The sequence below is a fragment of the Gymnodraco acuticeps genome, unplaced genomic scaffold (assembly GCF_902827175.1).
Source record: "Gymnodraco acuticeps unplaced genomic scaffold, fGymAcu1.1, whole genome shotgun sequence".
NCBI lineage: Eukaryota > Metazoa > Chordata > Actinopteri > Perciformes > Bathydraconidae > Gymnodraco > Gymnodraco acuticeps.
Window position 1 is genome coordinate 4,623,320 of NW_022990271.1, and position 23,142 is coordinate 4,646,461.

Genomic DNA, 23,142 nt, shown 5'->3' on the forward strand with positions numbered 1-23,142 from the left:
GAAACAACCTTCGTGCAGTTATGTGCTTTTTTTTTTAGTTTAGTTCTGTCTTTGGTAACAAGTCTGAGTTACAGCAGTTGGCACACACACAAAAGAATCACTGCATGGTATTTGTACTGGATGCCACATCAGCTGAGGCAACCTGTGGATGTTATTAGCATTTTTGTTAATCCCTCCTCCTGACACTTGAGTTGTGCGTCTTTTACCGTCTCTGGTCGAGCCAGTTGAACTCCATTCTGTCCATGCACCAATTTAGCTGAGCTCCTCCCGACTTTAATAACAAGAACATATGTCCTGTATGCTCTGTTGAACGGAGACACAACTTCACTATTAAGGTGGGACTTCAACGCATTTGTGTGAAGAGGCTTGAGGTAATGATTAATTAACTTTGTATTGTATATTTTTGATTTCCTTTTGTTTGCTGTGTTTTTGTGTTAATAACATGAAGGTTGTGGAGATTTCACATTTCCAGTTTTAGCAACAAAGAAGTTAGAATGGCTTATAATTTATGGATTATTAGTTCTCTTTGTGTAGTAAACAAATAATGAGGCGAACATTTTGAGGATAGGCAACAAACTTTAAAAAAGAGAAACAAGTTGTGTTTTTTTTTGGGAGCAAACTGAATGAGAAACTGATTCGGCACTGGTGTTATACAGAAGTCTATGCTATACACTTGGTTATAAATGTATCTTTAGAGATAAGAAATATACACAATACTTAAATATATTCATTAAAAGTGTTGCACAACAAGTGTTTTGTGACTCAAACTAAACAAATTCCACAATGGAACATTTTGTTGAGAGCTCAGCATACCTGACCGTTTGCCATGTTCCTTAAATGTGTAGACTCCCGATTTGAACCTGTTTTATAAATACATTGTTTAAGGAATCGAAAGTCAAAAAAAGGCTGTAGTAACAAAGATATTCAAACAATTTGTTATCAAAACATTGGATCATTTTAAAGTTTATAAAGAGAGGCTGTCTTTAAAAGTGTTCTGCTCAGAACAAGAAGAAAGAGCAACAAATATATACATAAAAGAAAGATTGTATCAAGATTTGATTGAATATTGAAATTACATTACATTGCATTTAGCTGACGCTTTTAGCCAAAGCGACTTACAATAAGTACATTCGACCAGGAAGACACAACCTTGAAGAAAACAGAATCATATAAGTACATCAGGTTTCATAGAGCCAAACATTTCAAGTGCTATTCAACTGGCTATAGATAAGCCAGTCCTTTATTAGTATATAAGTGCTCTGTTAGCAGTTCTTTGTTAGTAATTATTTTAAAGGGTAAACGTGGAGTATAATGACATCAATTTCTTAAAACAGATCCTAGATCCAAAACCATCTAAACAACCTAAATAAAAAGTAGTGATTGTTATATACGATCAGGGACAGATCAACAAGGAAAAAGGCCCCGGGCAAAAACATACAATGGGCCCCTAGTGTACCGTCATCAGCCTTCTAAAGTCAACAAAGATAAAATATTGAAATGTAAAATTTCAGTTCAAAAATTGTTCTGGGCTTGTATTCTAGAAATGGACATTTTTATGAAAATGTTACTTTTTTTTGATGGATCAAATCCCTATTATTACTCAAGACGGGTAATAAAAAAAAAAATACATTGTTATTCGTTAATATATATATGAGTAAATCATAAACATTAAGCAAGGACAATAATTGTACAAACATAGCATAGCAATAGAAGAAGACACAACAAGAGGCAGTTAAACAAATATTGATAGTTAGCTTCGGTCGGGGAAAATGATCAGTAAATAGTTTAAGAAGAGGAAACTCAATCAGAGAACTGAGTTTGCTCACCGATGGAGATGCAGACATTTGAAACTGACAAGGACAATCAAACAAAAAGAGACAATTGTAATAGAGATTGATAGCTGTGGTTGTATTTAGCATCTAGGATTTAAACCTTCAAATACCTCTTTGAACAACCAAAAGATATGACAATATAATAGAAATAAATGCTTGAAAAGGCCAAAAAAGAGGTCACAAATCCTTTCATAGTGGTGACACTGTCTGTTTTTGAGTTTCTGTATGTTTCTGTGTTTCTTTCCTAAATCTACTTCTGATAAGTAACTATAATTGACATGAGACTTCACGAAACACTTCAAAACATTGTAAGATATCATTTAAAACAATACAGTAGTTCAGACTTGCACAGAAGTTATTTTACAGTCACGTGTTTTTTGTGTCCTCCAATCATAAATGTCCATGTTTACGTCATTTAACAAGGCGGCCCATGCATTGTTTCATTATGCAAATAACTGCAGATCTTACTATGTCGAGTTGCACAACCCTCAATTGGTTTTGTTTCCAACATCCTGGAGAAGGATAATAAAGAGATTAAGAAAGCTGTGAAGGAAGGAAATGTTGACACTTCAAAACAACAAATCTAAGAGTTTTTTTTTTACATGATCCTTCACTATTTGTATATGTATATTTTTTTAAAAGAGAGAGAGAAAGTAAGTTTTATAAAAAAGAATGTACTGCCAAGCCTGTGAACATTTCTCGAAATATAAAAAAAAACATTTTACAAGGGTATTTAAAAATAATATGACAAACTATTAATATGTTTTTTAAAGGTTATTTTTTCAAATTTGTGTTCCAATTAAATAACTCCCTGACGGATTCATTCCACAATGATGTCTAAAATGTCTTATATAATATTGTGCCTAAGTTTGTGAGAATATTGCGTAATCAGGCCTCAGTGCGTATCATTCAGTGCACACACCATACCATGAATGCTGAGCTACATCCACATTAGTCAACCACCTCTCTCACACGTTTATTCCACGACAATTACTCAGTGACTCCATTACGTCACACCACAGTCCCTCTCAGACGCTGTAGGAAGGTTTCAGGACTCATTATGCTAGGTATGTGCACAAACGTGTTGTCCTTTACAGACAACATGATGATTCGAAATAGCAACTTTATGACCTATACTGAGACAGAGACATCCTAACCTTTCCGTCTGTGTTTCCCAGAGTCTCAGACTTCCTGTGTGACTGAGGAGCTGACATGTTGGACAGATTCAAAGAGAGTGTCCTGCTGCAGGTCCTGACTCTGGTCCTGCTCGGCCCGGCCTGCGAAGCCTCTTCTCTGGGCCTGACGGTCCATGTTGAGCCCCTGGAAAGTGATGGAGGGAATACAGTGGGCAATGTTTTCTCTCCCCATGAACATTTTTATGTTACGATGTCTTGAAGTCCAAAATGATTTGGCCCTTGTCACACATTTCTATGTTTTTGAAAATATTATTATTTATTGACTTATTATTGAAGTAATCATTTCCTCTCCACATCATTCTGTTATTTGTCCCTAAAAAACATACATTAACAGTGTTTTAAAACTATCCAAACAAAAAACTTTATAGGTATTGCTCACAATTTCTCTTGTGATTTTATTTCTCCACAATTCTAATATTACTTAGAATAAACATTTTCTTAGCTGAATCCTGTTGAAACGCTTAAGAGATACATTTACAGAGGAGGAAAGTATTCACTTCTTACTGACCCCCTACTTTTACTCTGAAGAACCAGCACCTTACCTTGGTAGCGAGGTTTGTGTACCCTGATGAACCTGGGGGCTGTGTTGTCTGGAACCTTGTGTTCCTGGTAGGGTCTCAGGCAAGGCGCCAGACTAAGATTGGTTCAAAAGACCTCATGAAAGACGACACAGGAAGTGAGGATACCCGTCCCGGAGGAAGCCCGGGGTCCCCTTCTCGAGCCAGGCCTAGAAGGAGGACTCGTCGGCGAGGGTCTGGTGGCCGGGCTTGCCACGGAGCCCGGCTGGGCACAGCCCGAAAAGGCAACGTGGGCAACACCTCCGCTTCTCCGTCCCGCGGGCCCACCACCTACGGGAAACAGCGATGGGGTCGGGTGCGCTGCAAGAAGGGTGGCAGTGAAAGCAGAGGGTCTCGACGGACCAGACCCGGGCGACAGAAGCTGGCTTTGGGGACGTGGAACGTCACCTCTCTGGGGGGGAAGGAGCCGGAGCTTGTGCGGGAGGTGGAGCATTACCAGTTGGATCTGGTTCGGCTCACCTCTACGCACAGCGTCGGCTCTGGAACCTTACTTCTGGATAGGGATTAGGACTATATTCTCCAACAAAGAAGCACCCTGGTTGGGTGCTTCTTTGTTGGAGTTTACCCCAGTGGACGAGAGGGTCGCCTACGCCTGCGGGTAAAACGTGTAGTTCAGGTGAACTGGGAACGTCTGGAGGAGGCCCAAGTTCAGGAGGCCTTCAACTTGCACCTCCGGCAGAGGTTTTCGGGCATTCCTGTGGAGGTTGGGGGCATTGAACCAGAGTGGGCGGTGTTCAAAGCCTCTATTGCCGAAGCCGTGGCGGGGAGCTGTTGTCTCAAGGTTTTAGGTGCCTCAAGGGGCGGTAACCCTCGAACCTCCTGGTGGAAACCGGTGGTCAGGGAAGCCGTCCGACTGAAGAAGGAGGATTTTGAGGCGTAGTCGTGGGGAAGGGGCTCTGCAGTTCGGTGGACTAAGGATTGCACCACTGCTTTTTGCAGATGATGTGGTTCTAATGGCTTCATCGGTCTGCGACCTTCAGCTCTCACTGGATCGGTTCGCAACCGAGTGTGAAGCAGCTTGCAGGTTCTTAGTTCTTCACTCAGTCGTACAAATCTGTCTCTTCCCCTAAAAGCCTAAAAGCCTTGTCATTGTGTCTCTTTTCCCCCTGCAGGTGCGGGCTCATTTCACCGCCATCGCTCCCAATCCCTGCCCAGCGCTGTCTGGACTGTGCTCTGACGGGGAGGAGGACTGTCTGGTCTACCCCACCTCGCAACCTTTCACTGGCACTAAACCAAACTCTGGCTGGTGCGTCCGCCAGTGGCAGAAGACCGTCCCCAGTGATTACAACGCCACCATAGATTTAGGGTATGATACCTTCATTCACTGTCTGGACCTTTCACCTAAAGCAAAGCATCATTGTTTTATATTCATACATTTTCTTAATTGTTACCAAAACACATAATTAGCTGCTCCATTATTAATTTATAATGTTTCTTCTTGCTGTTGTGCAATGTTTTGGGGTTAAATGTGCTCATGAATTCAAGTTAACAGTTATTACACGGAGGACGTTTTTGTTCTCTCATGTTTTGGGCCTTCTGTTTTGCATGTATACAGTATGTATACGTTATAATATTTAATATATATAATATTTTCAATGAAATAGACTGTTTGGGTTAAGAGAAGTAGGCCAATTTATCGTTGTCTCAAGAATAATATTAAGAATAATATATAAATACATTTATAAAAATAAACAAATGTTCTTATAGTCTTCATGCTGCATCATTATGTTGCTAATTATACAATCCAAGTGAAAAGGTGATTTATTTTTTACATTTGTAATATTAATTTTATAATCACTGTAACTCACTGTTTACGTGTGTCTCATTGTTTCCCCCACCATGGTTTCCATTGCTTTTATCTTACATTCCTGTTTGAGTCCTGCCTCGAGGTATATTCAGTCTATCTGCTACTACTCCTCCATGTTCTCAGTGGTACTATGTTCTTTGTATGTCATAGATTTTATTTAATGTGATGATATGTTCTGGTAATTCTCCATTATTTTTCATAATTCCTTAGATCCAACACACAATTGTATGTTTCGATAAAAGCAAGCCCAGTAATCAGAGGAAACAACGGAAAACTCAACCAACCGGCTTTTGTCGCTCTCCCTCCTCCGCTAAGGTATCTCACACACACACACACACACACACACACACTCACACACACACACACACACACACACACACACACACACACTCAAAACTGCCTTTGCTGTAAGAAAACCTGACATTATCCTTCCCTGTGATGTAAATACCTTAGTGAATTGATTGATTTGCCACTGAAGAAAGTTAAGAAATATGAGAAAGAAAGTTACGCATGATTGAACAAAGTCAAGGATGCTGGAAAGCTCTTACTTTTAATTAGATTTGTAAAGCTTTAAGAGGTTATTTGTAGGCTTTTGTTAAAGGTAAAAAGCAATATAATGTATTCATCTTTAATTCAATGTCACAGAGAGTGCCTGCCTACATTGTCTGACATTTCTTAGAGTTAACGTTAAGTAGACCAGACCAACTGCTGTAAATGTTACCGTTTGTGTGATAAAGGGCTGATTTTCTCTTGGTTTCAGGGCCCGTGTGAACTGCTCCCAACACTTCTCTCTGTCGGTGAAAGACCTGGACACGGACAGGGTGAGCTGTCGCTTTGCCCGCGCCGACCTGGGAGAGTGTGTCAGCTGCACTGAGCATTCCTTCATAGAGCTGGATAATGTGAGTCTTACTGTGTACATGTCTCTGAAAAGTGCACATTCTGACACAATGCAATGTTTAACAATCATCTTTACCTGCAGTAATAGAAGTGCTCAGATCAATTATTCGAGTAGAAATAGCAAAACCCCTGAGTTACAAGAAAAAGTTTTGCATTTAAAGTAAAAATGCAAATTGAAAGCACTACAGTTATTACATATTTAAGTGTAATAACCCCTTTAATGTGTCTTCTGATAAAGTGGGGCTAATTTAAAATGATGAATTTTCTGCCGGGCTGCCTAATCCATTACACTACATCTGAAATGGTTTCTCAATTAGGCTATACTTTGTAGTAGTTAGGTAACTACAGCTGTCTAACAAATGAAGTACAATGGTTCCCTTAAAAATAGTATAAGTATGAGGTGGTATAATATAGAAATACTCAATTTAATTATCTCAAAACTATACTTAAGTAAATTAGGTCACTTTTCACCACTGAATAACTGAGATATCATAATGACAAGTCTTTCACAAATGTACTTTTTCATAGTATTTGATTGCTACTTGAATGTTTCATAATCAACAACTTCCATCTGGAAATACTACATTTCATGATGTCATTTATTTAACAGAGGAAATGCAAGTTGAAGTTCACTGGAAAAGCAGCAGCAGGCCAGTATTTCATCTACCTGATGGCAGAGGACCGGATCGCTATCCCTAAAATAACCGAAGTCATAGAGAACAAACCCCTCAGCGCCGTCCCTGTGCACCTCTCTCTCACTGGTGAGTCTGTCAGTCAAACAATGATGCCTATACATGTCATGGAGCGAACATATGGACAAAACAAAAAAGGATTATAACCACAATGTTTAAACATAAAACTGCATGGAGTCAGATTTGGGTCAATATTCTAGCGCGTAAAACAAGCTAGTACTCACGAGCGGAAAATGTGCTTTAATAATGTGCGCATAAAATGACCCTCGCGCGCAGATTAAACCCCCGCGAGCGGCTATGCGCTTGCTCGCGAGAGAGACAGCCCTCTTGCTCGCTCGCGGGAGTGTCAGCCTCGCGGAGTCTGTCTACGCCATGGATGTACGCGCGTGAAAAGTTTCTGGCACTTTGGGGCGGAGCCACTGGACTTTGATTGACAGCTGCAAGGAAGCCCGGAGTTGCCAGGTTTGATAAATGCCTGAACTACCAAGAGCCGAGGAGTGACAGCTGCAAGATCAGTTGGACGAGATTGAATGGTAAAGTTGTCCATAACAAACTATTATATTCGTAAAGTGTACAGCTAATATATATATATATATATATATATATATATATATATATATCTTAATGAATTTTATATAAAACAATATATTTTTGAGTGGGCTGTATCTGTCGAAAACTGCTGTCTGCTGTATGCACCTCCCTTACGAAATGAACTATAAATGAATTATAGTATTACTATAGTATACTATAAGAGTTGTATAGTGTCCTTTAGTAAGTTTGTATTTTTCCCCAGCTATTGTATTACTATAGTTTTTTCTGTAGTGCCATTTTATTAGCTATAGTAGCCTTATAATATTTCAATAGTAATACTATGTATCTAGATCAGGGGTCGGCAACAGGCGGACCGCGGTCCGGATCCGGACCCAGACGCCGACCTATACGGACCTGGAGCTATAATCAATACATTAATAGGGGATTTTTCGGCGCCTCCCGCTTGTTTAACGCTGATTTGGGTGACTTGCGTGACTTGCGTAATTCGTGGAGAACCGAAGAGTTTTCGTTTTGGGTGTGGGGGGGAGGGAGTCCGTCCGTCAGTCCGACTGATGGACAACTTCTCACTTCAAAAAAGAAGAAGAAATCTAGACCGCAAAAATAATTAAACAAGTGAGTACCTGTTTTTCCTGGCCAAGGACAGGTTCCTTGAACACAACACGAGCATAACGTGTCTTCACGTGGTATATGTCTCGTCTGAAAGGAGTGCTGAGCACCGGAACGCCGCTCCAGCCCTTACAATATTGCAATACCCAAGGAACCGTACACATGCCGCAGTGTTTGCGTGGCTGTGTCTTTAGTTGTAAGCACAGTGGCGATCTGTTGTTATTAGCATCTGGTTAGCTAGCTATGCTAACGAATTTAAAGAGCTTTTCTACAACCAGGTGGAAGAGAGCTCTCTCCTGAGAGGCTCAAATAACCTCAGCTCAGTGTTAAGGCACACCTTGATATGATCATTATAGTTATTAATGAGACTAAATGAAAAACAGGTATAAAATACTATATGACAGTAACAAAAAAGTTGTTAAAAATAACAAGAATAGAGTTTAAAAGGGGATTTGTAAAATATCCAAAAAGAAAAATATGCTTACAGTTCTGTTTCATATGGGTGTTGAGAGATGTATCCATAGATCTCTTAATGTTGCTCTCAAAGTGCACCAGATTGATGCTTTTAACTTCAAGATTTAAAAAAAAATCTTCCCGGGGGAGCATGCCCCTGGACCCCCCTAGAGGAGGTTAGGCCCCCCCCCCCCCACTTAAATCATGTTCACATGGATAGGATACTAAATACATTTGCACACATCTTGTGTCCATATCTTTCTGTTTTGGTGGTCATGCCACACCGTGCACATGCATGCATACGTGAGTCATGGTGAGATATCTGGATTAAGAGGTTGCTTTTTCTTTGCACAGAATGAAAGAAAGACCAAATGAATGGGCTGTGATTTTAGTTTTTTTAAGCAAAGGTTGAGTTCAATAATTTGTACGACCCTCGGAGGATGTTGTAAAAATTGAAAGGAAAAAGGTCCCCACCCCTGCTGTAAATAATAATAAAAACCCTTGATTTTTAACTTAACATCTCTGTCTCCTATTGATCTGAGTATATTATAAAGCCAGTTAATTGAAGCATTATAGCACAGGCCTTTGTCAGATGGTATATTACGCTGTTTTTTTCCTGCTTCGAATAGTTATCTCTTTTTTCACCATACCTGTGTTTGCATCACTGTAACCAATGAGCACCTGCATGTGTGTGAGAATGGCCCTGACACCATTTCTATGGGCTCAGAACAGTCTCATAATACACACATGCACACAGAAGGATTCAAACTTGTATTTCCGGATCCATACTTGTGTTTTTCAATGCACACACAAATGTATTCCGTTTCATATACATGTAAATAAAATCCAAATACAGACAAAAGTTTTACATGTGTATTTTTGATCCTCACTTATTAGTTTCCCGTTTAAATCCCCTGAACCTGCAAACACAAACAGCTTTCTGTGCACGGATCGCTTTGCATTCGTGTGTGGGTTTTTTGAGACTCCCCTGACGGTCAGCCGATTCGTACTTGTAATTTTTTCTATCTATAGCCAATCAGATGTCTCCTTCATTCTAAGCCAATCACATGAGCGCGCCCCCACGAGGGTAAGATTACTTCATATACGCATTTTGCGCAGTCCGGTCAGCTCGCTAAACAGAGGGCGGAGCATCAGGTGATCATGCAGAGCAGCGTGTCTCCATCAGACTCAGCAGCTGATCTGATCTCTCTCTCGCGTCCGGTTATACTTCACTCGCGTTTATGTCCATATCGATCAGATCCAGCTCTCCTGATCGGCCTTTATAGAGAGCACCGATCAAACTATTAAGAGTGAATATCGGCCGATAATGACCGGCGGGGCTCCCCCCCGTTAACAGGTCACTGTCTAGCACTGACTTCGTAGTGCACTGATCGATTAGGCTAAGCTAACCTGTAGCTGCTCCCTCCACACTCACAACAACTTCATACAGACATAAATAAAGCAGCTGTATTCGCCATACAGGAAACACACATTTAAAACGGTTTTGCCTGCCGTTTTTGTGTACACAAGCATTCATCAATGGTTCGGAAAGTGGCGCTGTAACTTAATAATATAAAGGCTTGTATTTGCGTGCATTTCCTGTTCGGAAAGTGGCGCTGTACTGAGAGTGGAGGGTGTCCTGAGATTAGCCGGACTGCGCAAAATGCGTACATGAAGCGCTACGTCATGAACGCAAGAAATCTACCCTCGTGGGGGCGCGCTCATGTGATTGGCTTAGAATTGAGGAGACATCTGATTGGCTATAGATAGAAATAATTACAAGTACGAATCGGCTGACCGTCAGGGGAGTCTCAAAAAACCCACACACGAATGCACAGCGATCCGTTTACAGAAAGCTGTTTGTCTTTGCCGGGTCAGGGGATTTAAACGGAAAACAAATATGTGAGGATCAAAAATACATATGTAAAACTTTTTTCTGTATTTGGATTTTATTTACATGTATATGAAACGGAACACATTTGTGTGTGCATTGAAAAACACAAGTGTGGATCCGGAAATACAAGTGTGACTCCTTTTGCGGATCATGAAATACAAGTGTGAATCCTTCTGTGCGCATGTGTGTATTATGAGACTGTTCTGAGCCCATACATTTCAGCCCAGATTTACTAACTCCTGGCAGGACAAGCTCCAGCTCAATTCTCACACTGAATTTAAAAAAAGTGAGTGAGGGACTGCAATATAAGAGGGAAAGAAAGAGAAACTTTAAAACTGTTCAATTGCTATGATGTGTAAAGACTGATATTGTTCTATAATCGGCTGAAATTGTTAGGTCATGATGTGAAACGGTTAACAAAGAAAAAGGGACACTCAAGCTGCTGCTAAACTTTATTTTAGCACTTTTAAGATGCACATATTTTCAAAAGCTATTTTATTTATTTTCTCTATTTTATTTGTAAATGCAGCCCGAGAGGAACATTACACATATCCACAGTATTTAAGTAATGTTAATTGACAATAAATATTGTTGTTTTTGAATTGTACTTTCTTTATTTGATTGGCAGTCAGTTGTTGATTACATGCAGTCGTTGATAAAGCTACAGGTCACTTCAATATATATATCACACTAATTCATGAAGCAAGTTAGACATTTTGATGTTCCGGACCTTTGCATGGGGAGATTTTCTCTAACTGGACCTCGTTGAATTTTAGTTGAAGACCCCTGATCTAGATCTTTGTAGTATTCCTATATTATTTTAAATAGTATAACTATAGTATAATATATAGTGTTTCTGTAGTTGTTTTTTGAACACAAGAACACTCCTATAGTAATAGTATGATGTTGTCATAATGAATGCATATTATTACTATAGTGTTTGTAAAAGTATTGCACTCCTAGAATTAATGTGTAATTTTATATCAAATTAATTTATATATATATATATATATATGTATATATATATATATATATATATATATATATATATATATATATTAGCTTTACACTTTACGAATATAATAGTTTTGTATGGACAACTTTACCATTCAGTCTCGTCCAACTGATCTTGCAGCTGTCACTCATCGGCTCTTGGTAGTTCAGGCATTTATCAAACCTGGCAACTCCGGGCTTCCTTGCAGCTGTCAATCAAAGTCCAGTGGCTCCGCCCCAAAGTGTCAGAAACTTTTCACGCGCGCGCAGACAGACTCCGCGAGCAAGTGAGGCTGACACTCCCGCGAGCGAGCAAGAGGGCTGTCTCTCTCGCGAGCGAGCGCATAGCCGCTCGCGGGGGTTTAATCTGCGCGGGGGGTTCATTTAATGCGCGTGTAAAAGCACATTTTCCACTCGTGAGTAGCTTGTTTTGCGCGCTAGAATATTGACCCAAATCTGACTCCATCATTGTCCTTTCTTCCAGTGGAGGAGTGGGCTTCCAGCTGCAGTGATGTACCCGTAGCAACAGGAGACACCCCAAATAAAGACTCCATGCTGTTTGTCCTGCCGTACCAGCAAGTGAATTTCACCACAGATTTCACCTCGAAGCTTGAGAGGTGCGTCCTTTAAAATATGTATTCTATGTATATTATGAAATACTTAGACTCTGCTAAATGTGTATTTGCTTGTTTCAAACAGGAATTAATTCTGATTATTTTACATGTCATTTTATTAGAACATCTTAGAGTAAAGTTATTACTTAATATTTAGGTTTGATAGATTATCAATAATAAAATCAACATATAACTCATAATGATTAACAAATTGTCTGCTGTAAACCATTTGTCACCCACGTATTTGTCACGGATGGAGGCTTTGAAGCCATTTTGTCACCAGTTTGTTGTTGGCTCTTTTGGCCAAGTGGGAGACGTTGAAGCTAACAGAATTCCTGATATTTTCAACACTAACCTGTAACCTGGTGTAGGGATGCATACCGGTATCCGGTATTACCGAAATCCCGGTTACTGGTGGCTACGGTATACCGTACCGAAATCAGATCCGGTTTCGATACTTTAAAAAAAAAATATATATATATATATATATATTTTTTTTTAATTAATTTTAAAAGTGAGTCCGTGGCCCGTGATGGCGGGTGTTATAAATTAGATTGCATAATCGTTTTTCTTCATATTTTATGTATTTTTCATTGTTTGTTCAATACTAGAAAGGTAAAAGTCCCACAAATGAACTGTGATGGGATTTGTTTTCTCTCACCATGAAGGTAAATGTTGATTTTAAAGATGAGATTTGTTGTGATCTCATGACCATTATTCTATTATGTATTTGTTCTCTAGTCGAATCTCAGGTTTAACATTAATTATAACGGTGCTATAACGGTCTGTTTGCATTGACAAGATGTGCTATTCACGCGGCACACCTGATGGCGGGTGTTATAAAAGATATTCCATAGTCGGTTTTCTTCATATTTTTTATGTATTTTTCATTGTTTGTTCAGTACTAAAAGGTCCAAGAAGTCCCACAATTGAATTTAATATTAATTTGACATGTTAACTATATCGTAAAGCGCTTCATGGGAGTAATTGTGGGATGATACATTTTCAAAGTATCACGATATGTATCGGTTGAGTATCGGTATCGTTCAGTGGTATCGGTATCGTAAAAAAGTCAACGATATGCATCCCTAACCTGGTGACAGTTAATGTTGAAGTGCATTTACTCAAGTTCTGTACGATTTTGAGGAACATGTTCTTGAATTACCATTTTATACATCTTTTATTGTTGCTTGCCATTATTTAACTTTTTACTCCACTACATTTATTTAGTTAGTTTACACATTCAGATGATAAGCTAACCTTATAATATGCGCTTACTCTCTATATTTCCAGTGTTTCAGAGATAGCTGTTGTTGGCCCACCTGAACTCTTCAGGGTAGGTTTCAAATCGGTCGGCTCTGTGGCAACCATGAACATGCGCTGGGTCCGCTCCGAAAACAAACTGGCCCGACTCTTGCCCATTTGCTTTGCTGTGAATACCAAGAGGTAAATTGTTCTGCTGCACAAAATCAGCAGAGGAAAAACTGAATTATATTTTTATTCTGGATGAACTATTACATTACATTGCATTTAGCTGACGCTTTTATCCAAAGCGACTTACAATAAGTACATTCGACCAGGAAGACACAACCTTGAAGAAAACAGAATCATATAAGTACATCAGGTTTCATAGAGCCAAACATTTCAAGTGCTACTCAACTGGCTATAGATAAGCCAGTCCTTTATTAGTATATAAGTGCTCTGTTAGCAGTTCTTTGTTAGTATATATACTATAGCACTGGCAATTAGTACTGTGTTATGTGTAATATAATGGACTACTTGTGTCCTACTTATTTTTAATAAGTATTTAATACACACACATACTGACTAGAAACTTCTCGCAATAATTTAAAAGGCTGACAGCATAATAAACAAATAACAACAAGTAAGAGTATGTGTGTGTGTGTGTGTGTGTGTGTGTGTGTGTGTGTGTGTGTGTGTGTGTGTGTGTGTGTGTGTGTGTGTGTGGTGTGTGTGTGTGTGTGTGTGTGTGTGTGTGTGTGGAATTATAAACACATTTGACTGGGATTGGCTTAAGTTTTGACTAACAAGAACCTAGGCCTTCTGAAGAATTTGGAAAATGTTATTATCATAATATATATCATGTCTACACATAGTGCTTTCAAGTAAGATTAAATGAATGAAAAAAAGTGCACAAAACGCAGGTATTTTTGGTTGAAAGCATGTAACTATGAGGTGTCCTGCTGGCTTTACAGGTTAAGACCATATACTGTATATATAAGGTTAAGACATGTCCTCAGTATGAGTCTTTTAATTCTAGAAAAATAGTTTAAATCCCTTCTTTGCCCTTCTTGTCTTTCCAGTTTTCAGTCAGAGCTCAGATGCGTGTGGCTGTACCAAAGTAAGACATTCAACTTCTTAGCAATGTCATAAGAATGCCAGTAATGCCCTACTGTTGCTCAAAATACACCACTCCTAACCCCTCAGCTATTGAAATGTTCCTTTCCTTACCTTTTCAGGAGAGATGAGGACACTACCTGCTGGAACAGGTAGAGAACATTGACACTTTGTTGTATTTAGCAGTTAACTCTGTGATTAAAATTAAGCTTTTAAAACAGATTTTGTGATCTTGTTAAATAAGCAAATAATCTGGCACTGTCTGCCTGCAGAGTTGACGTGTGAAGATACAGAGATGACTTTGGTTCTCCCTCTCGACTCCCTGAGTGAAATCAACCTAGAAGAGCTGCAGCTCAACAGCCCCACCTGTCCCATCAGCTACAACAGCACACACCTGACCGCACGCATCTCTCTGTCTGGCTGTGGCACCGAGACTTTGGTAACATGACCCACCTATTTCTTTTATATACATGGTACTATGCATTAAAGGTGGGCGATTTTTTCTCTTTTATCGTTTGGGCTCTGTACTCCAGGACACTGAGTGCCATGTAAAACAATGACGTTTATCCAAGACATCACATCCATAAAAGTAATTTTAGCTCTGATTTACTGTAAAAAAAATGCAACAATTTGATGGTACATCGGATCTTTAACTAACAGTTGTTTTCATTGTCAAAATAATCTGCATACTGAGTATTTTCTCGGCTAATTTATTCTTCGTTAATTGTATTCTAATGGCTCTATTCAAACGGGCAATATGCTTGGAGCATTCATGTGTTAATATATTCCTTTTCTCAATTTATTTATTTTTGCCATGGTTGCCCTTCTGTTTATGCTCCATCGTGGTGGATTTAGCAACAACATGTAGCTCATGTAGTTCTCCATGTCCACTTGTTGCTGATGGTTGTGGTAGAGGAGCTGTAGATGTTGCACTAACATCTGTAGCATGGTCAGCAGTAGCAGTAGCTACTGCAGTAGCTACTGACCATACATAGTGAGCAGCAGAGGTGGGGAGAGGCGGGGCTATGGCTTAATCGTTATCAGGAAAATATCGTATAGGACGTACACACGGAACCGTTAGGCCCTCCAGAGCGTTCCGTCTGCAGAACTACCCACCTTGGGACCTGTTATCGTTTGAGGGGTCCGTTTCCGCGGTTCCATTGCGGCCTCGTGTGAACGAACGGGCTATACGAAAGAGAGAAGTAGCAGATACAACACGAACCGTCTCCATGTAAATGGGGTCTAAGTGATGGTGCATTAGTTTCAAATGGGCTAAACCATTTAAGTGCTATACAACTTTTGTTTTGGTTGCGTATGTTGGGTTAATTGCCAAGGCATATGGATTTAAAGTTTGCGAGATTTCCTGCAGTTTTTATATCAATTGGGAGCTCATTCCACAATTTTTTACCAGGATACAGGCCCGCCCCTCCCTACACGCAGATCACGCAGACTGCGTGGGGCCTCACCTTGCGGAGGGGGCCTCATCTTGCGGAGGGAGCCTCATCTGAAGCACAAAAATGCGGCGCACCTTTAATTAGTGTAAGCGTGCCACAGTCGACGTCGACGCTCGCGACACAGAGAGCCTCATCACAGAACTTTGCGTGGGGCCACGAGTTGGCCAGGGGCAGCCCTGCCAGGATATCGAACAGGCGTGTTTTTGTGGAGGGCTACCTGGGTCTGAAATACTCGCGAAAGGAGCAGCAAGCCGATTGGCTAATGCAGAGCTGCATGCTGCTTTCTGGATGATCTGCAGGTAGACCAACCAGGAGGTAGTTCTAGTTATCAAGTGTGAGATGACAAGAGCCTGAACAAAAACCTGTGTTGCCTTCTGGGTCAGTAGAGAATGTATACTTCTGATGGAACAGGTTGAGGCGGCGATGTTAGCGGTGAAGGACCGTTGGCCGTTTAACGAGTTTAGGTTGAGCTTCAAATGGTGTGCAGACATCTATTGAGAAGTGTAAGCCAGACCTGGGTGTCAGACCGGTGAAAAGACAAAAGCAGTTGTGTATCATCACAGCTGTGGTATGAAAAGCTATGAGAGCGATTGACCTGGTCTATTTTGTCCTGCTGAAAGGACCTTGTTGTGTCTGGTTAAATATGAAAGAGAGCTGAGTGAGAATGAAAGTTACACATTAAATAGAAAAATATATGAATGTGTCAGTTCTGACTTTTCCTCATCCTCTCCTTTTTTCCAGCATGCTGGTTCAGAGCTGGTTTACACAAACACCTTGCAAAGTGTGCGTCCTTACACTATGGTCAGCCGTATACCCTCCCTCATCCTCCCGCTGGCCTGCCGGATTCCTAAAAAAGTGAATGTTACAGGGCCAAACTACGTTATGAGCGCACCCACAGATGAGGAGGTTTTCGGTAAGATCGGGGTTTGGTTAGAACTGCATTTTCCAGGAGAGGGACCCATGTCAAAATACACAAGACTCCCGAAGTTTCGCAATCTACGTATGTTGTCGGAACGTCTGCGTCGAGAAGCAGAATACCCATCAGAGAGAAACAACAACAGCACCTCCACCAGCTCCATTGATAACAACACCACCACCAACTCTACTAATAACAGCACCTCCAATGATGACAGCTCATCCACCAGCACTTCTACCGGAACCTTGGGTTCCAGGATCTCCATGCTGGACCTCCATGTGATGTCCAATTGCAGCATTAGTCGAGCCGAGATGTTAGTGAGCAATTGTTATGAGTCTGAGACAGAGGACTTTGCAACATCAAAGCCCATTATGGAGCAAGGGTCAGTGACAACCAGCTTATTTCCTGTTAAGGTTAACATATTGAAGCAGACAGATTCTTAATGAAATGAATGGAAGAAATATTAACTCTGTTTTTGCTGCAAAAATCACTTCTGAATTTGAAGCATATTATTTTAATAGTTATTTCATTTTTTCTCACCCAGGTGTAAATCTTCCAGCAGCACATTAGAGATTGTTACATCTCAAACCAATTCCAGGGTTTACCGCCTTGATTTGAGCACACTGAAAGCCCAAGGAACATTGGTCTGTGCTCTCATCCAACACACACAAACATAAAATACAGTTTTGCATTATTCCTAGCCTGGGAATTGTTTTAAATCTTCAAAGATGAGTTTAGGTAGAAACAGCATATTTGTTATGTAACTTACAGATTTGTGGTGATCATATTATATAGACCTTCATAAGGATGTTGTAAAGGTTGAGCTCATTGAGCCATCTGAAAAACAGCTGAAATGAAATTACGTGATTACACTTCTCGTTTTAGATTTTTGCCACGCTAGTGATGTTACTCAACTGTCAGTTGGTCCACTGCTTTGGGTCAGAATAAAATAACAACATAAGTTGCCATGACATTTTTAACCGACGTATATACTCCCCAAGGATGAACTTGAGTACCTTGGGCTCTTTGTCTTTTCCTTTTCGCCCCCACAAAGTTGACATCTGTGGTTTAGTGTGAGTAGTAGTGTGAAACATGTAGTAGACATTCATGTTTCCCATACAATTAATTCAATATCCATTCTTGTTGGGCCATCAGCAGGACAGAAACAGTTTGTTCAATAACTTTTTTTGGAACTATGACATACAAAAACAAGAAGGGCACTTGGAGACAGCAGACAAGGCAATTCCATAAGTTAAAAAGAATGCGTGTATCCCGCCAGTGATTTAAATCACCTCCAAAATAAAACTGGTTCTTCCTCTCCAACTGCTACACCCTCTGGGGAAAATGTATGAACATTGGGCAAGTGGCTTTTCTGTAATCCTGCTGACAAACAGAAAAACTAACAAGCTAAACTGAAAACAAATGACATTTTCATCATCAGCTAAATTATTTGTTTATCCTTAATATGCTAATATTAGAGACCATGGTTAACATTATCAGCATGTTATCTATGTTTTTGTGAGCATGTTAGCAAGCTAACTGAGAGCACCACTGCTACAGCCACAAAGCTATTTTGTTTATACTTACACTTCTTAAGTTTCCATTGTTTTCCAAAAAGGGACCAAATGTATTGTTACAACAGGCTCCTGACAACCAGTGATTCATTTCTTATTAATAGTTGAAGTTACATTTGAAAGTTATCTGTATATGTCTGTCTCTCTACACCGCTAACTTGCATCAATTTATTTTTTGCGTTGCAGATGTACATCAAGTGCACAGTCAATCTGTGCATTGCCGTCATGCCCTCTGAGGAATGTCCTGATCTGTGTTCTCGCTCCTTTGATAGCAAATCGGTAGTTAGCAGTTTGTTAACCAAAAGCTACACCATTCAATCATCCCCCATTAGCCTTGTGGTCACGACTACTGCACCAACCACAACAACCGTCAAGGGTCCTACCACCACTAAAAAGACCACTACTACGACCGCAACTACGACCACTACTGCAACTGTAACAACAACCACATTCTCACATGGTAAGACGTCATCCTCTTAAACAAGCCACCATGTCTTTATTTCTATTTAGTTGTGATAATTCATTAAATGAAACACTTATTCAAGTTTGTAAAGTATAGCAAAACATCTCCCTTCATCTTTAAAGTTTTCTCTAAAGGTTATTTTATTTTCGAGAAAAGTAATTATGAATACATATTAAGCTGTTTGGGCAACTGCATAGCTGGCTTAAGACATTAAAAAAAAACTGCTTTGGGCCACAAAGCCACCAAGGGCCCTAAGATGGGTAAAAAAAAAAAATGATAAGCATTTTATTATTTCCGTGATTCACAATAAGCATTCTTCAGAGCAATTATTTATACATTAATTAAATAATGTATACATACACAGAGGTGTGAAGTAATAAAGTACATTTACTCAAGTACTGTACCTATACAATTTTGAGGTGCTAGTACTTTACTTGAGTATTTCCATTTCATGCAACTTTTTTACTTCTATTCCACTACAATTCAGAGGTAAATAGTGTACTTTTACTCCACTATATTTATTAGTACCTTTAGTTACTTTACAGATTTTGATTAATGATGTGAAATATAATCAACTCTTAAATCAGACTTTAGTTCCACCTGGAGTAAATTCACCAGCTACCCTGCAGCATACAAAGTAATTAAAACTAGCTGCACCTTTACCAGCTTTGATAAACACTTTAATGCATCTATAATAATAATCAAAACATATAATATATATTTTAAGTATATTTTGATCCTAATACTTTTGTATTGATCCTAATACTTTTGTTATATTTTGAATGCAGGACTTTTACTTGTAACAGAGTATTCACACTCTGGTACTTCTCCAACCTCTGTACATACATATATTACATTACATTGCATTTAGCTGACGCTTTTATCCAAAGCGACTTACAATAAGTACATTCGACCAGGAAGACACAACCTTGAAGAAAACAGAATCATATAAGTACATCAGGTTTCATAGAGCCAAACATTTCAAGTGCTACTCAACTGGCTATAGATAAGCCAGTCCTTTATTAGTATATAAGTGCTTTGTTAGTAATTCTTTGTTAGTAATTCTATCGTTCGAAGTGGAGTCGAAAGAGATGAGTTTTCAGTCTGCGCCGGAAGGTATGTGTAGGCTTTCTGCTGTCCTGATTTCAATGGGGAGCTCATTCCACCATTTTGGAGTCAGGATAGCAAACCCACGTGTTTTTGCTGATGGGAACTTGGGTCCCCCTCGCAGCCAGGGTGCAGCGAGTCGTTTGGCTGATGCAGAGCGTAGTGCACGTATATGTACACCAGGAAATAAAATCAGTAAGAGCACACTCGTGGCCTGATTCTGAGTCGCTAAGGAGGGACAAGAGGGCGGTATCATCAGAGAATTTAACCAGGTAGCTGTTGTCTTGCATGCTCCTGCATTTATCAGTGTACATTATAAAAAGTAGGGGCGAAAGAACGCATTCTTGAGGCAAGCCTGTGAAGTGATGACAGAGTCAGAGAGAGGTCCATTGACAGACACCTTCTGCTCTCTATTAGTTAGAAAGTTTAAAATCCATAAAACAAGTTGATCGGGCAGTTTAAAATGACATAATAGGCTCTCTACCAGGAGATGCGGCTGCATTGTGTTAAATGCTGAAGAAAAGTCAGCAAATAAAAGCCTAGCATGGGCTTGTGGCTTTTCAAGGTGTTTGTGGAGGGTGTGCAGTATAAAAAGCTTTGCATCCTCTACGCCTCTCCCTGCCTGATACGCAAATTGTAGTGGATCAAGTTCACCTACTACTGACATGACAAGGCCTTTAACAATTTTCTCAACATTTTCATGATGTTAAAGCCACTGGTGTGAAGTTGTTTAGGACTTTAGGATGAGGTTTCTTAGGGATGGGAATTACAGTTGAGGATTTCCACATATCAGGAATTTGGCTATTCTCAAGTAACAATTGGAAGATATGGTGGAAAACACCACAGAGTTCGCTAGCACAATACTGGAGTGTCCGCCCACAAATATGGTCAGGACCTGGGGCCTTCCTAATATTGACTCGTTTTAAGAGATTCCTAACATCATCCTGTTCAATTACTATGTCGGAGAGAGACTCTCTAAGAGTTGAGGTGTTTATGGAGAAATCATTTTTCTCGAATCGAGAATAAAACATGTTAAAAGCATTGGGTAGGTATAACTTTTTTATGATAACAATGCACACCCACACCCACACACACCCACACTCACACACACACACACACACACACACACACCCACACCCACACACACACACACACACACACACACACACACACACCACACACACACACACACACACACACACACACACACACACACACACACACACACACACACACACACACACACACCACACACAAATTGTAAATGTGTAACCTCTCCTCTCTTGTCTTGCAGCTCCAGAACAGGCCTCAGCTTTGGCAGCAGGAGTCATTTTAACAACTATAAGCATATTCCTTCAAAATATCTTCCTTAACTGAACATGCTGCTGGGTGATAATCTGTCATAATATGAAGTATATAGAACAACACGTGTTGTCTATACTGTACACCAGACTATATTATCCTAATTTTCTGATTTTTTTGGGTCACTGTTGCTCACTAATCACAAACATTTTAGAAAAACATTTACTAAAACTCTAATAAAATCAGACACTTGGACCTGAGATTAAGATCCAAAATGGTGCATTTTGTCATAGTCCTAACAAAAAGTTTGAGACTCCAAATGTGTGCTTACTGTTGTGTGATGTGCACCCCTATTTAACTTAAAAAAGAAGAATATCTTTTTTTTCTATAATTAATTGTTGGTTCTGTATTAAACTGAGATTCATATTTTATGTTTTTCTTTTGTGGCAAAGCTGTCTTGTCCAGGAATGTTGCAGCACACAGTAAAAGGAACTAGTTAGAACAAAACAATAGTATTTTTGGAGCACATAGTATGTAACCATACTTTATACTTTATTATATTAGCTGCAATAAGCAGCTATCTCGCTCTGTGTTTTTGTTGGCTGACAATAACATCCCCATGGTACCATAGGAGGCTGACATTTGGTATGGAGAAAGGGTTACAGACATTAAATCTCAGTTTTAGTGGAAAACACTGATTATGAGACTGGTGCTGAAACTCTATGACAAACTGTACTTATTCAACAGAGAACTGTGCTTATTCTACTGTAAGTGTTACAATTATCACAGGTTTCAGGATTAATATAACTGTGATGTTTATTTTTAAAATGATATCATGTTAATGATACACATAACTAGATTGTGTAATTAAACCAGCGCCTCTTAAATCTTTTCTGTTTTTGTTCCTTACAGTACCGTTTTTGTTCCCCCTACCACAACGGCCCACTCACAAATGAGTGTTATACATTTGACATAAAAGAACAAAATGCACAATAAACGAATATACAGATGAATTTCACTGATATTGTTATTATTATTTTCAAATGTTTTATTGATGTTGAGATAATATCAGGGCCAGGACAATCGTCTATTGTGAATCTGATATCAATGCCTATATATTTATGATATAATATAGTATGTTACACTTTAGAGAGAAAAATTAATAGAAGGAACATTTAAATATGGTTTTCTTGTTATATTACTGAATTAAAAATAATTTATCTTTACGTAGTAGCTATTTATTTTAATGCAATACATATCAACTTCATCAAAGAGGAGCAGAGGTGCAGTGTTGCTTCATCAAAATCAGATTAAAGGCTTCATGCAGTGAGCCACAGTGAGGAGTTTTCACAGCAACACCACTGGCTTTCATGATGAGGCATTACAGACACATCTACACAGGGCAGTTGGGATATCCAGGTAGCAAGAAGTAAATTCTAATTTGAGCACCTAAATTCATTCTTGGCCTTTGGGATCAAGTTATGTGCAATGAAACAATCTAAGCTTAAAGATGAATTTGCTTCTTTTTTTTAATAGCTTTTAACCACATCTCACAATATTTTAAAGCAAATATGAGGAGCAGCCCATTGACAAAGTCGACGATAAGATGTTGAAAGTTTAGAAACGCTATTTATTAGAAATTTGAGCATTGAGCGTTAGTAAACTGCACTCTCAGAACTGCATGTAGGCCTACGCTATACCGAAATAGCTGTATGTAATTCAGAGAAAAATTGTGGGATGTGCTTCAATTGATAGACCTGCTGCATGTGTTAATGCAAATGATGGTGGTACAGTCAAAAGCCAAAAAGTAAAACAGCCCAACCAACTATTTATGGTGACATTCCAATCACCCAA

At 39.4% G+C, this 23,142-nt stretch overlaps 1 protein-coding gene across 2 annotated transcripts; it reads left to right on the top strand.

Moving 5' to 3' along the window:
* Positions 1-194: 194 nt before the first annotated feature.
* Positions 195-22,301, top strand: LOC117549270. 2 transcript variants are annotated; one of them, XM_034221026.1, is made up of 15 exons: positions 195-371; positions 3,011-3,155; positions 4,719-4,912; positions 5,624-5,728; positions 6,174-6,312; positions 6,921-7,071; positions 11,985-12,117; positions 13,408-13,560; positions 14,439-14,476; positions 14,595-14,624; positions 14,745-14,911; positions 16,668-17,224; positions 17,387-17,486; positions 18,603-18,876; positions 21,281-22,301. In XM_034221026.1, exons 2-15 carry the CDS (start codon positions 3,045-3,047, stop codon positions 21,361-21,363), a joined length of 2,235 nt encoding a protein of 744 aa, XP_034076917.1. In that variant the 5' UTR covers positions 195-371; positions 3,011-3,044; the 3' UTR covers positions 21,364-22,301. The 2 variants fall into 2 exon arrangements, with proteins under 2 accessions (XP_034076917.1, XP_034076916.1); XM_034221025.1 differs by having other exon boundaries at positions 197-371; positions 3,011-3,176.
* Positions 22,302-23,142: the final 841 nt, after the last annotated feature.

Coding starts and splice junctions, on each gene's coding strand:
- LOC117549270 (XM_034221025.1), top strand. CDS start 3,045: ATGTTGGACAGATTCAAAGAGAGTGTCCTGCTGCAGGTCCTGACTCTG. Junction 5,729..6,173: donor GCTCTCCCTCCTCCGCTAAG/GTATCTCACACA, acceptor TCTTGGTTTCAG/GGCCCGTGTGAACTGCTCCC. Junction 12,118..13,407: donor TTCACCTCGAAGCTTGAGAG/GTGCGTCCTTTA, acceptor CTATATTTCCAG/TGTTTCAGAGATAGCTGTTG.